General features: G+C 36.8%; 1 protein-coding gene across 1 annotated transcript in view; it reads right to left on the bottom strand.

The window, feature by feature from the left end:
- LOC112049423 (uncharacterized) overlaps nt 1-9,365 on the bottom strand; it is a 66,094-nt gene extending 56,729 nt beyond the window's left edge. Inside the window, exon 1 of the mRNA XM_052888288.1 lies at nt 9,349-9,365. Within this exon, the coding sequence (XP_052744248.1) occupies nt 9,349-9,365 (17 nt within the window). The remainder of the gene's footprint in view (nt 1-9,348) is intronic.
- Nucleotides 9,366-16,046: the final 6,681 nt, after the last annotated feature.

Here is a 16,046-nt window from a genome sequence, read left to right as displayed (position 1 = left end):
ACAGCCATGGCCTTTATTACGTTAACTAGGAAGTTCGGTATTTTTACAACTACTAGCGATTGTGGCTCTGGGTATATGTGTTTAATTTCAAGTCTATACCTGTTTAAGTCACCGAAAGGGTCTTGACAGATTAACAAACCAACATAAAACTGATCCTTTAAAGGTTCCGTTTTTTCTTTTGTGTTACGGAACCCTAAAAACATAATCATCATCACATCATCTGAAAGACGTCCACTGAAGGACACAGGCCTTTTGTAGGGACTTCCAAACATCACAATCCTAAGCCACCTGCATCACCTGTATCCAGCGACTCGCTTGATGTCGTCAGTCCACCTGGTAAGGCAACCAACACTGCGCTTTCTAATTAAAAACATAATAGGTTTTCTAGCTAAAAACATAACAGACATTGTAAATTTACTCGTTTTTTGTTGTTACAACCACTAATTTGGTGTTGCTAACACGAATATTATAATTAAAGTCAAAATAATCTTGATGTAAAATCTAGCCCTCCGATCTTATCAATTTCAAATTGCGTGTAGCAATTAGGCGTAATTTTGTAAAAAAAAAACATCTTATTATTTTTGAAAATAATGTGTGTAATTATGTGTTACATCATTATTTTAATAATATTTTAGATTTATTTTTGGTATTTATAATATTAGTATGCACTAGTGTGGATGGATAATGTATGTATCTACAGTTATTCATCTGTATTATCTATACTTACTAATATTTTTTTATTAACAGTTGCGTGCGTTTTAATTAGGGTATGCAAAAAAGATAAAAATTGTACAAAATGGAAAACCTCCACCTCCAATACAGGTACATGATGAATCCTCATGCATTGAGTTTATGCATCTATGAAGTGCACGCTACTGATTATAAAGAGGTAAGGTTTGTAGTGTTGTAGGGGGTAATCTTTGGATCTACTGAACCGATTTCGAAAATTCTTTTTCCACTAGAAATTTACGTTATTTGTGAGTCTCATATGCTTTACTTTATCCCCGTAATGCCACGGAAACGGGAACGAAGCTGGTGAAACCGAGGAGCGTAAGCTAGTTTATCTTATGAATAGTTAGAAAAGCGACTTTATAAAAGTGTTATAATTGAAAATAGCCCTATAGACCGAATCTACCCATCTAGTCTCGTTATCCCCCATTTCACACGGTTTCTCGTTAAGCTATACAGCTTACCCACGTTATTTAATTACGTTAGTTATAAAGTTTCATTCCTTTCATCCCAACCCACCCCCAGCTGATTGCACTATCCTTAGTGCAGCAATATCGGGTTTACAGTGTTGCGAAGTAGAAACCAGAGAAATGATACCTTTGGATTCTGTATCCAAAGCGTCAAATGGGGCCTTATTACTAAGACTCCGCTGTCCGTCTGTCCATCTATCATCAAGCTGTATCTCACGAACCTTTATCACACTAATCACACTAATATTATAAAGGCGAAAGTTTGTGTGTAAGTGTGCAAGTATGTTTGTTCCTCTTTTACGCTGCAGTTACTAAAGCAATTTGGCAGAAATTTGGAATGGAAATAAATTTTGGTCTGGATTAACACATAGGCTACTTTTCATCCCGGGAAAATCCATGGTTCCCGCGGGATTTGTGAAAAACTGAATTCCACGCGGACGAAGTCGCGGGCGTCCGCTAGTAGTTGGATAATTGTATTTTTACAGATGATGTATTTCTGTTGCAGCTATAACAACAAATACTTAAAAAAAATAAAGTTTAAAATATATAAGCCGTCTACGTATAAAAATCGATGTTAAAAGGACGAAACAAGAAAATAATTCAGATATAAATCGATTATGTCCGACCACCTTGATTATTTATGAACCGACTTCAAAAAAAGGAGGAGGTTCTCAAATGGACGCGTATGTTTTTTTTTAATGTTTGTTACCTCGTGTACCTATGCACTTCTAGATTTCTATATGAATTATTTTCTTGTTTCGTCCTTTTTAAACCCCTTTTTATACGTCATGAATATCTGTGTATGGTTTTATCTATAACCAACAGAAACCTTAATTTGCTATAATATATCAACAGATATAAGTAGGCTATATTTTATTCCATATGGTACAAAATGCACATTGCAATTTATTTTACAAAAGGATTACTTATCTTGCATTTATTTTGCAAAGAACGCGGAATAAAACACGAACAAATCTTCCAAAACACACAACACACGATCCATTCTCCCTTATTTCCCCTATGGGATTTGGGGAAGTAGATTTTCGTATAGGTAATTCTTTCTTAGAGAGGTAAAAGGAACCCATTTTTTTATTCTTATCTGTAACTTTATAAACATAGTCATATACTAGCGAGCGCCCGTGACTTTGTCCACGTGAAATTTAGTTTTCACAAATCCCACGGGACTATATATACTTATTAATGCAATGCGTCCGATACGTACGATGCGGATCTATGGACTACCAATTAGTAATATTTACGTACGATGCGGATCTTTGTACTAAAAATAAGCGATATTTACGTACGATGCGGAACTGTGGACTACCGATAAGCAATATTTACGTATGATTCAAATCTGTGGATTACCAATAAGCGTTAATAAAGTACGATGCGGGTCTGTGGAATACCAATAAGCGATATTTACGTTCGATGCGGATTTGTGGATTACCAACATGCGATATTTATGTGCGATGCGGATCTGTGGACTACCAATAAGCGATATTTACGTACGATGCGGATCTGTGTACTACCAATTATTAATATTTATGTACGATGCGGATCTGTGGACTACAAATAAGCGATATTTACGTACGATGCGGAACTGTGGACTACCAATAAGCGATATTTACGTACGATGCGGATCTGTGGACTACCAATAAGCGATTTTTCGAATGTTTTGTACTCAAAGTTAGTAGGAACTTGCAGGGATGACCCGGAGGGTTAACCGATTTACTAGTTTGGTTAGTGCTGTCCACACAGAAGTGTAACACTACCGATTTTCCAATTCCAAACTAAGAATTGGTACTGCGTATTTCGTCAATTATCCAAATAAAAATATCACTAAACTGTATCCTCCTTTTATAACACATTTTTTTATACTTTTTAACTTTAGAACCACAAAATATGTATTCTAATTCAGCCTTGATCCTTTGAATAGAATTATTCAAAAAATATGTAGTTCACATCCTATTTATATGAATTCTCTCCCTACACGAAGATATGTATCACGCATGATGAAGTTACTCACGGAACGTTAGCTTGACATCAATTGTAAAAATGTTCCCTGGATCCTAGACTATATGTATTTTTTAACATATTTCGAGGCAAAACCAAAACCTTTGAATGTATTCAAAAAATATGCAATCCACGTCCTATTCTATGAATTATGTCCCAACACGAAGCCGAGTCACGCATTTATATGAAAGCCTTCGCAACAGGGGCGTAGCTATCGCCGTATCAATGATACGGGGCCCTCGGACTACAGGGGCCCCTTACGTGTGCAAGCAAACGTTCTTAAAATACCTATTAGGTAGGTATTTCGCAACCGCAATCTCACTTAATTTGGTGCTTCCCGGAAAAATTGCCTGTAAGTTTTCACTTCAGAAATGACTAAAGTCAAAAAAATCTTCTTTTCCCGGGTTAAGCGTGCGCTCAAAATTTAGAAAACGTTACCAAAATATAAAAAAAAATCAGGTTAAGTCACGTTTTCAACCCATATTCGGCTCACTGCTCGAGTCTCTTCTCAGAATGAGAGGGGTTAGGCCAATAGTCCACCACGCTGGCCCAATGCGGATTGGCAAACTACACACACGCAGTGAATCAAGAAAATTCTGTGGTATGCAGGTTTCCTCATGATGTTTTCCTTCACCGTTAGAGACACGTGATATTTAATTTCTTAAAATGCACACAACTAAAAAGGCGCATACCCCAGATCGGATTCGAACCCACACCCTCCGGAATCGGAGGCAGAGGTCATATCCACTGGGCTATCACGAACTTTCACGGACGGTTAAGTCACAGTCATATTAATTTTAGGCACGCATTTTTTTTTATTTTGTGAGAAATCTTAACTCTTAATTTGGGCCCCTCAACATAGTTTGATACAGGGCCCCTCCATGGCACGCTACGCCACTGCTCCGCAACGCGCGAAGTAAATGGAGAGTGTCACAGTGAAACAAATTTAATTACGAAGACACATTACGTAATGTTGGAGGATATTCTTTTTTGGTTTCGCTAATGGATTTAGCCGCGTACCGAAGAATGATGGTCTCAATTTCTGTTGCATTACATCTTAATGTTGTTTATCACTGGAGGAAATGAACTGTAGGTATTACACATTACTCAGTTCATTTACGTAAGTATCGTATCGTATTGTAGCTGGATGCTGGTCAATTTTATTTGTTATCGGATGCACCAAAGTCTGGATAGTGGCTTGGAAGGTAAACGCCACACCACCATACGCTACGTTTATAATTTTGTCAGACTTGCTACTAATATCACATGACGGTCTCCGTGGTGCTGTGGTAAGCCTGAAGAATTACAAGACGAAGGTCCTGGGTTCGATCCCCGGCTGGATCGATTGAGGTTTTCTTAATTCGTCCAGGTCTGGTTGGAGGTTGACCAACACTGCGTTTTCTACTGGGGATTTGCCATTATAGTACTAACGGCCATCGATCTATGTGCCCCGCCCATTGCCACTTCAGCTTCGCGACTCGTTGAGTCATGTCGGCAACTTGGTTATTCTGCGGATCTCCGAATTTCTGATTCGATTTCGCAGAGGTACTTCGAGCATAGCTCGTTCCATCTTATAATACCCATAGCTGACTTGGCGGTGTATGCTCTTTGCCTATAGGAAGGTGTACAATATGCTGAGCTGGGACCTTTTCCTAGGTTATGCCACATAATGTAGCAATAAAGATATTTTGTGTCTTCTTTCTTTTCATAGTTAACAGCCAAGTCTCGGAACCATAGGTCATTCACTAGCAATATTGTCTAGTCTTCAGGCACTATTTTTTGATAAAGATTTGATAACATTAGTTCAACTTACAAATATTTACACTGACATAGAGCTGAAAAACACTGTAGATCCTTTTATCCTTAGATAAAAGGCAGTAAGTACAAGGTCCGTTCACTACACATCTTTCGCTGACGCAGGTAACAAAAAACACATTAGTCTAATAGCGTTGGACCGCGCCCGATTCGTGCACGATTCGCCAAATGGACGCAATAGTTACACATGTAATGATACTTTTAAATGTGTTATAACTAATTTTTATTCTACTCGAAAAATTAAAAAAAATACGAATTATTAAATAAAAATACTAATAAATATGCAATCATAACTGTTCTTTTTTGTTCTCTACAAGTTGGCCCTTGACTACAATCTCACCTGATGGTAAGAGACTAACTTAACTATTTATTTACATCCGTGCGAGCTCGTACAGTCTTACCATGTATATGGTTATATACATGGTACGACTGTACGAAGTCATAAGGTTCAATATGCAATAGCTTAAAAATATATTTGTGCACATTTTGAAGAGAGAGCTCACAGAACTGTGATTATTTTCAGTGCAATTTTTGGATTAAATTTTTCGCCAACGCCATTTTTCCACTCTGGAATGTACCATTAATTGCAAAAATAAGTAAAAACCAAGCCGCGGGTAGTAAGCCTAATGATAGAGACGTGACAGGTAGAAGCGACAGTGAATGTACCATCATTTCGTGGTAGAGGAAACACCTCGAGTTGGTCCCAGAACTTGTGACCTTGGGTGTAGGTTTAAGGGATACCTTTATAATATATTAACGCTCATCTCTTTTTGATAATAATATAAATAATGGATTTTAGTACCACCCGTACTAGTTTACTAATTTTATCTCTCATTTATTTATTACTTCTTTTTTTTTTTTAATTTTTAACAATATAAGTATAAAATACAAAACATTATTAAAAATTTAAAAAAAAAAAAAAAAAAAATTCACCCTCCCGCTGCGGGACATTTGAGTGTCCAAGCAACCGGTGGTCAGGGCTCCAGAGTGAGGAACCTCCTCACAATACGCGGCGTCTCAAGAATCACTGCCTTTTGTATCCGACTGTTTAATTTACTATTATATTTTAATTATAATGACCAATACTTATGGCTTAGTGTGCTCTTTATAGTCCAGCTGGCCTATTTCCTATTTTGGTATTTATTATCAAACCGTCAAAATAAAAACAAATCAACTGACAAAATGTCATCCACAAACTAAGATACAAATTACAAATGTCATCCAGTGCTTACTGGTGGATATCATTATATAGTAGGTATGTAGACGGCACTTTGTCAATAGATTATGTTGATAATAAAGACCAAAATAGTGAATAGGCCAGCTGGTGTAACCAAAATTTAAGTAGTAATTAGGTAGTAAAATGTACTCAATTTCATAGTTACCTACCTATACCGAGAAGTATTCAAATTAAAATCTACATAACTTGATCGGCTACTAATTTTAGATTTCCCAAATTCCTGGGTAGGGCTACCGTGCCTCAGAGAGAAAGGTAGATAAATAAATACATCATCATCATCTCCTTACCCTTATCCCACTTAAGTGGGGTCGGAAAAATATGTCAATCTTTTTCATTCGTCTCTATTACTCGTCAACTCATCATCCACTCCTTTTACACACATGTCCTCTTTCACACAATCCAACCATCTCTTCATTGGCCTTCCTCTCCTCTCATGTCCTTCCACTTGCACATTCAACATTTTTCTAGTAATATGACTTTCCTCTCTACGCCTTACATGTCCATACCAAGCTAACCTTCTACTCCTCAATGGCGCCACCTTCAGACTTCCTCTTATATACTCATTCCTTATTTTATCTTTTCTTGTCACACCACACATCCATCTCAACATACGCATTTCGTTCACATGCATTCGTTTACTATCCGTCCCTTTCACCGCCCAACATTCTGATCCATACAGCACGACAGGTCTTACAACCGTTTTGTATATTTTACCCTTAAGTCTAAGAGGCATTCGCAGGTCACATAAATAAATACATATTTAAATACTGCTCAACCCATGTCAAATTTTCAACTTTAGTATAAATATGAGAGGCAATAAAACTGTTGGCAGTTGATATGAATCTCGTTTTTAATGTATGGAAAATATTCACAAAGTAATTCATGTTTTAAGAGGAAAGTTCCGCGGTACGGTTAATATTCATAATATTGTTATGAGTTTTTCTTTCTAATAACGTGTGTATTAAATTCACTGTTTATAATAACGAAATATCATATTTTTCTACCTAAAACACGGATACGAGTATAATGAAAACATAACACGTAGCTTGCGTTCTGTTTTTTCTATGCAAATAAAATATTTAGGCTTTGTTTTTGTATAATGTTATTTTTGTGGATACATGATTTTTATAACAGATTGAATTTCACGGTAATCCGATATTTGTTTGTTTTTTATTGAATTATGTTTTATTTATAATAAAACTATGAAAATATTCGTTGATTTTTAGTTGTCGTGAACATGCCTTTTTTACTGACTTGTAAAAAGGAGGAGGTTCTATATTCGGCTTTATGTACGTTGTTTTATGTATTTTTTTATATATTTCCGTTATTTTGTTTTTTTTTTTCATTTGGACGAGTATATATCCAGGGTGGTACCATTTTCTTCCTGTCAGGAATGTCCATAGGCTAGTATCACTAAGCTACCTAAACTAGGGCTTTTTTTAACCAATGACTCTTTAAGGCAGCATTATTTGAAAAGCGTGTTAGTAATCTTAGGATTATAATGTTTAATTTACTATGAAAGTATAGTACAAGAGTGTCAAACGGTTAATGAAAAACATCGTAAGGAAACCTGCATACTTGAGAATTTATATAAATATGCTAATCCGCATTGGCCCAGCGCGGTGAAGTAGCCTAACCCCTTTAATTCTGAGAGGAGATTCGTGCTCAACAGTGAGCCGAATATGAGTGTAATGATGATACTATTTGATCTTGATTTGTACAAACATTGGTCAACGTACAGATCAGTCCTAACTATTTTTACGAGAGTAACTCGTCGTGAATGGCGAAACTCGTTCAATTATTTACACACGTGATCGAAGAGTTTAATGGGCCAATAATTGCTTCCGAGTGGCGAAACTACCACCATTCGTTTACACTAATCGATAAGATTATCTACTTGCAACTCTCTCGCATTCTGTAATAATAATAATAATAATAATAATAAAGCCTTTTATTTCCCGAAATATATACAGTTGTTAACAAATACATTACAATAATTTGAAAAATAAAAGTAGGTACACATTCAAACTACACTATTACTATAGAATGTCTCTTATTTCAGTGTGCCTTACGGCAAAGGCCTCCTCCAACTCCTTCCACTGTTTTCTGTCTGCCGCTATCCTCATCCAAAGGGGTCCTAAAGTCATTTTTAGGTCATCCTCCCATCTTTTTGTTTTCCGACCTCGGCTCCTAGCACCGTCCCTTGGATACCAAACTGTCTCCTGTTTGCTCCATTTTTCTTTTGTGCAGCGGAGCATATGTTCAGTCCATCTCCATTTCTGTTGATACGTGTCAGTACGTTTGTTAGTTTAGTTTTAAGCCTGATATCGCATTCTGTAAAGTAAATTGTAAATGTAACTAAGCTTTTTTTAACCCGTGAGATGGCACGCCTTAAAAAGTTACACGAGTAGGTGACCGTGAGCAAAAAGCTCACTGTCCTTCAAGTGTCTTTTTTGTAGAAAAAAAGACATATTTATATCGATGCATAAATGACCACAGATTATAACTCATTTTTGAACCAAATAAATCTATATATAAAAGAAAGTCACTTTTTATAAGAAGTAAACTCACCGACGTAGATCAAAGAGTCGCAAAGCTGAAGTGGCAATGGGCGGGGCACATTGTTCGAAAAGCTAATGGGCGTTGGGGGTCCCAAAGTGCTGGAATAGTGATCCCGCACTAGAAAGCGCAGTGTCGACCCCCCACCAGGGATTCGCTGAATGCAGGCGGTTCAGTATCGTGATGTTTGGAAGTCCCTACAATCCCTACAAAAAGCCTATGTCCTGCAGTGGACGTGGACTTTTTATAACTCAGGAACGGCTTGACCGATTTGGCTGAAAATTGGTGGAGAGGTAGCTAAGAGCTAAAAAACGTTCATAGGATACTCATCGTAGGTGTGTAGTTGTAAGGTAGATAGGTACACGCGGACGAAGCCGCATCATTATTAAATATGTACACAATATTTTTTATGATGTCAATTCACCGGGCTAAGACAAGACCAAAATTTAATTTCCAACCACATAATATTCCGAAAGTTCCAGTGATCTGAATGAAAATGAAATATAATTTGTCCGAAGCACTTACCTCCAGTCGGAGAGCATTTTGTTTCGCGTCCAAGCACCACATAATTTACATTCCATTGGTATTAAATCTTGATTACATCGATCCTAGCGAACCGAGGTTGTGGTTACACAAGTAAATGCTGAGATTTTTACTAGATCAAGCCGTGGGAGAGATTTCAAATATTTATTGATAATATTGATTTTGATTTACTATCAATCATTATGTCTGTCTGTGACTATTCCATGGCTTATGTGACGCTGAATAATAAAATACTGAGCTATTCTTTATTATGAGTATAAATAACATTTTTACTCATTAATTGGGAAGTTGTAATTACCCTGGAGCCGCCTGTCCTGATGTTATCATTCATATTTGTAGCGGTTGTTATAGTTTTACGTTATCATCCTAAGCCCGTCATCCCGCATTGAAGTAGCGTGGTGAATCAAAGCTACAGTATCACCCATAAAATAGGCTGTTAAAAATAGGCCGATCATAATATTGTAGGAAACAGTAGTCTGAGATGGACATGACGTCTCTCGATCTCATGTTGGCTCGTGCCGACGCTAGTTTCCATAAATAGTAGGGAGTTAGAGAGGGGTAGCGATCAGGCGAGAACGACTGGCGATATAAGGAGCTCGCCGTACTGTCGGGTTCAGTATTCTCGTGGCGTTCAAGCCGTTAACATTTCTTGTTGTGTTATAATCTGTGGGTTACTTGGGATAGGCGGGTAGAATAGCTTGAGCAGTGAATGGTGAGTGATGACATGTCAGAAGGGATCCCTTAAACCAGCATACAGAGTCACAAGCCTCTGGAACTGCTCAAGATATTCTCTTTCATCCATTCTAAAGTTTGTTGTGGTTACCGTTTGATTTGTTAATTAAGTTGTCCAGACAAATATTGTGAATAACCTTTGTTCGTCATAGGTTTTCTTATTTTTGTAATCCACTTCTGAGTCTGCTAAAAATATGATATCCATAGTTCGCTGGTTCAGATCTGGCTCGAAGGACCACTTTGTTAAGGTCGAATTAAAACGGCTTATTTACGGAAACGCATGATTATGTTTGAAACGTAGATTGATGATAAGCGAAAAAGTCGGTTGATTTATAATAGGCCGTCAAAGAGTGACGTGTGCTGTCATCACTCGTTCCGTTTTGCCCTTTATTGTTAGGCACAGATTAAACATCCAGAATGGCATTTGCGTCGCCAACAATATCAATCATCATCACCATTATCATCCGATTCATCATTATCAACCCATTTTCGGCTCACTGCTGAGCTCGAGTCTCCTCTCAGAATGAGAGGGGTTAGGCCATCACGCTGGCCCAATGCGGATTGGCAGACTTCGCACACGCAGAGAATTAAGAAAATTCTCTAGTATGCAGGTTTCCTCACGATGTTTTCCTTCACCGTTCGAAACACGTGATATTTAATTTCTTAAAATGCACATAACTGAAAAATTGGAGGTGCATATCCGGAGCGGATTCTAACCCACACCCTCCGGAATCGGAGGCAGAGGTCATATCCACTGGGCTATCACGGCTTATCCGTGCATATTCAATAAAGAACAAAAAATTACAGTCCAAAAAATTTGGGTACTAAGTTTTTATTATTTTTGTAGTAAAAGTTGAGAAGTTTTACTTGAAACTTTTTCTTTAATACACAAATTATTTAATTTGATAAGTTTTTATATCTACGTATACATACAATTTGCGGTTTTAATTCTATGTAAATAGCAAAATTTGGGGCCCTGTCGTCGATGTTTGGGAACATTTTCCTCCCTAGGGAGGCAAACCCTTTTACCAAAGTTAGTTCATCAGAATTGGAACGGAGTCTCGAAGGGAAAAGTTTATTTAGCCTGAGGTTTCGTTTTTAAAAGACTTTTGTAAGTCGACGGTATGCATATTATGAAGAAAGTTCTTTTTTATTCGATGTTTGAATACGCCTAACAATCCTTTCACGTATCAGGACTTTTACATATAGGTATTGACAACTTCCCTACCAGCTTTATTAATTTTTAACTCATTTTCCTTAACATGAATTGTTAAACTATGTAACAATTAATTTCAAGTAATCAAAATTTCTAAATCAAACATTTTTTCACATAAGTAGTTAGTTGGTATTTTAATCTAATTTAATAAACTGTATAGGTAATTTACAATACCTGTTACGGACAGGAGCTACATTCCCCGTGCGGCGTCAGTGGTGACTAACGCTGATTGGTCGACCGCTGACGCCCCCCGTTCCCCGTACGACTCTCAGCCCCCGCGACCGCCCCTCTCCCGTTCGGTCTAACTGACCGCAGTGCCGGACGCAGTGCACATTATATCTTTAGTTTAATTGGTAATAATTTATTTTTAAATTGTTACACGTAATATTTGCTGCTTATATTAATTTAGTTTATTTGAATATATTCGTACAATTAGCTCAATTAGCTGTGACGTCACACGGGTCTCAGCAGAAAATCAGCGCCGTGTATTATGCTTGTAGGTAGCACGGCATATGCTGAGCTTTACCCCCTTTCTTTTTAAGGGTTACAGACCAACCCTTCTTTCCTATGCTGTCATAAGGATAGGGAACTGACTGTCTGTAACTTTTAGATTTGAATTTTCTTTCTTTTTTAACCGACTTCAAAAAGGAGGAGGTTCTCAATTCGGTCGGTATTTTTTTTTTTTTTTTTTTTATGTATGTACACCGATTACTCAAAGACGCCTCGACCAATTTCAAAAATTCGTTTTTTGTTTGAAACGGTATAGTCCCCATTTGGTCCCATTGCCATCATGACAAGATCTGATGATGGAATCCTGGAGAAATTGAGGGGAACTTTCGAAAATTATATGGGTGTCTAGTGTGTTTGTAAACTTTTCCATTTAGTACCTTTAAGAAATACAAAATTATGAAGGTTTAAAATCGATCTGATGATGGAGCCATAAAACAGACGAGGGAACTCCTTGGCGATTTACAGCAGTTACTTTGTGTTTGGGCTTGATTAATTTGTATTAATGAGAACTTTCCACATAGATAGGTTGTGACTCTCATTTAGGGGTTTGGTGATGAAGACCAAGGACAATTAAGGGAACTCCTTAACAGTTTACAGTAACTACCTTGTGTTTGGCCTTGATTAATTCGTATTGCTGAGAACTTTCTACCTAGATGAGTTGTGTCTGTTATTAGCGGTCTGATGATGAAGACCAAGGTCAATGAAGGGAACCCCTTGACGGATTACGGTAGCTACCTTGTGCTTGGGCTTGATTAATTTGTATTGCTGAGAATTTTGTACCAAGATGGGTTGTGACTGTCATTAGGGGTCTGATGTATTCGTTTGAGATGAAATTTTACACTAAAAATTGAAAAATAATAAAAATTTTAATAAAAAAATACAACCGACTTCAAAACCTAAAAACGTACCCACTAAACTAAAAAGTGAAAAATAACATATGTTCTACCTGCTGATCAGTATGAAGTCGGTGCTTAGCCGGTGTTGTCTTAATTTAAGCCATTTCTGACAGGACCACATGAAACAACACTGTCTGCAAAATCTAAATCTATAAGATATGCTCACATGGCTTGAATTAATACATCACCGGCTTAGCACCGCCTTCATACTGATCAGCAGGTAGAACATATGTTATTTTTCACTTTTTAGTTTAGTGGGTACGTTTTTAGGTTTTGAAGTCGGTTGTATTTTTTTATTAAAATTTTTATTATTCTCTATATTTCCCAAAGATAGAAGAAGAAGAAGAAAGTTATAGGAAATACTCACTTTTTATGGGTTACAGACAAACATGATGTCATAAGGATAGGGTACTGACTGTCTGTAACTTTTAGATTTGAATAAATTTCTTTTTTTTTCTTTCTTGTCTATATTTCTATAGTTATAGAAAATATCAATCATCAAGCATCAATACTTTAATACTAATATAGAAAGCTGAAGAGTTTGTTTGATTAGTTTCATTGAACGCGCTAATATCAGGAACTACTGGTCCGATTTAAAAAATTCTTTCAGTGTTAGATAGCCCATTTAACGAGGAAGGCTATAAGGTATATATTATCCCCATACTCTTACGGGAACGGGAACCACGTGGGTAAAACCGTGCGGGGTCAGCTAGTCCTATATAATAAAAAATATCCGAACGAAAAATCTCAACAAAACTCGACAATATTTCGAACATATTGTTTTGTGTGGTTCATAGGAAAATATATCAGAATATCCAAAATAGCCCAAAGGAAAACAGCCACTGCATTGGAAATGCCTTTTCGGCAATTTTAGGTGGTACAAAGTTTATCCTAGCTAAAATATTGTTTTTAAAAATATTTGAAATGAAAATCATTTTCTCTTCCATTTAATTTCATCCGAAATGACTTTGAAAGTGTTTTAAAATTCAGCCGACAAAGCGTTTTGTATGATTAATGGGTTTAATATAAGCAAGTGTCAGGGCTGGAAGTGGCGTTCCGAGATCTTTTGTACTTTTTTATTTTCACGTTTTTACCTGTTTTTCTGTTTTAACCCCCGACACAAAGAGCATTAATAAATTATTATGTTGATCTATGTGTCTGTGTGTGACATTAAATATATATTTTTTTTAATTAATAAGCAACCATCATTGTTATCATCATCATCATTATAAACAACCCAGTCAGTTCACTGTTGAGCACGAGTCTCTACTCAGAATAAGAGGGATTAGGCTAATAGTCCACCACGCTGGCCCAATGCCAATAGAAAATTCTCTGGTATGCAAATTTCCTCACGATGTTTTTCCATCACCGTTTGAGACACGTGATATTTAATTTCTTAAAATGCACACAACTAAAAAGTTGGAGGTGCATGTCCCGGACCGGATTCGAACCCACGCCCTCCGGAATCGGAGCCAGAGGTCCACTGGGTTATCACGGCTCTAGTTAATTCATTCCATTCCATTCCAAAAATTAATTCCATTACAATACACTTAATTTCTTACACAAATGTTACTCGTATCAACATCTTTCCTATGCTGAATTATTGCTAAAATATAACATATTTGTTGTACAGATCAAGAAATGTGTTGTACAGAAACCACAGCTTATATGAAAAACTAGCGGACGCCCGTGACTTCGTCCACCCTTAGACCTCTTTAATCCAGCCCTTACAGTAGTATCGCTGTAAAAATGGAGTAACTTCTCCTGTTTCCCAACATTTCCCTTCACTGCTCTGCTCCTGTTGATCATAGCGTGATGAAAAGTATACTATAACATGCCCAGGAATATAATTGTACTAAGTTTCGTTAAAATACGTCTAGTAGTTTTTGTTTCTTTAAATAACATACAGACATACATATAGGCAGACAAAAATTTTACTGATTGCATTTTTGGCATCAGTATCGATCACTTATCACCCCTGATTGTTATTTTGGAAATATATTTCATGCACAGAATTGACCTCTACACAATTATTATAAGTATAGATAGATTAGCAAAGGTATTACAACATAACGTATGAGAAACTATAAATAAAGCAAGAAAGCCGAACGAAAATGGTAATTTTGCTCACCGAACAAGCTGGACATAACGTATGCGACCCATTTACAGACACGGACAGACAGACGGCCCGTTGTAATTCAGGCGGCTAATAATAGGAAATTGTTAAGGCGAGGTATACTGTTCGATATAGGAGCTATTTTCGAAATTATTTACTCCTGAATGAGCCTCTCCTGTCTACCTCATTGGTCCACTGGGTTACTGTGGCTTTGAACTACGAGAAACCACTCAATTAGTATATGTTCACAATTTACAATTGTACGATAGCGTTTTCCGGCTTTGAGTCCTGTATTGGGCTGTGAAATAGAAGAGCATTTCTTTCTGACATTGAGAAATTGGTGACGTTACATCCCCGTACCCTCCCACTTTTCAGTTGTGTGCATTTTAAGAAATTAAATATCACGTGTCTCAATCAGTGAAGGAAAACATCGAGAGGAAACCTGCATACTAGAGAATTATCTTAATTCTCTGCGTGTGTGAAGTCTGCCAATCTGCATTGGGCCAGCGGGGTGGACTATTGGCCTTACCCCTCTCATTCTGAGAGGAGACTCGAGCTCAGCAGTGAGCCGAATATGGGTTGATGACGACGACATCCCCGTAGCTCGGGGAGGACTTTAAGCCGTTGAGCCCGGATAATATCGTTCTCACCTGTTACTTAAACAAAAGGGTCAATCGCATGCTGCTTCAATGCGGATTTGAAGCAGCGAGCCTCGTATAAATGCTATATTCCGTTTACTATAAGGAAGAAGTTGTAGGTACCTATACTACAGCTTTACTCGATGTTTACTGTTTACCAACAAACAAATTAAAAATGAGGGTATAAATAATTTCAAACCTTATAATCATTAATTATAAATAACTTGTTCTTTAATTAAATTTGGTTAATAAACTTAGAACAATTTGATATAATTAATATATAATTTTGAATATCATTTTATAAAAAAACATCATTTAATAAATTTATAAGATATGACATGCGTTTTCTACTATCATTTCTAATTTGTTTGTTGCTAAACAGTGTACATCGAGTATAGTGTGTCTTTAAGAAAGGTTTATAATGTATTTTTTTATTATTAAATGCAGACTAGAAGAAGAAGAAATATACTTTATTGTACATTAAAAACAAAAATAAACAATAACTTATAATAAGACTTAGAAACTAATGTACAAATGGTGGTCTTATCGCTAAAGAGCGATCTCTGCCAGAC

Source organism: Bicyclus anynana, chromosome 22 (assembly GCF_947172395.1).
Source record: "Bicyclus anynana chromosome 22, ilBicAnyn1.1, whole genome shotgun sequence".
Lineage (NCBI taxonomy): Eukaryota > Metazoa > Arthropoda > Insecta > Lepidoptera > Nymphalidae > Bicyclus > Bicyclus anynana.
The sequence above is the reverse complement of the archived record's forward strand: the minus strand, read 5'-3'. Positions and strand labels throughout refer to the sequence as shown.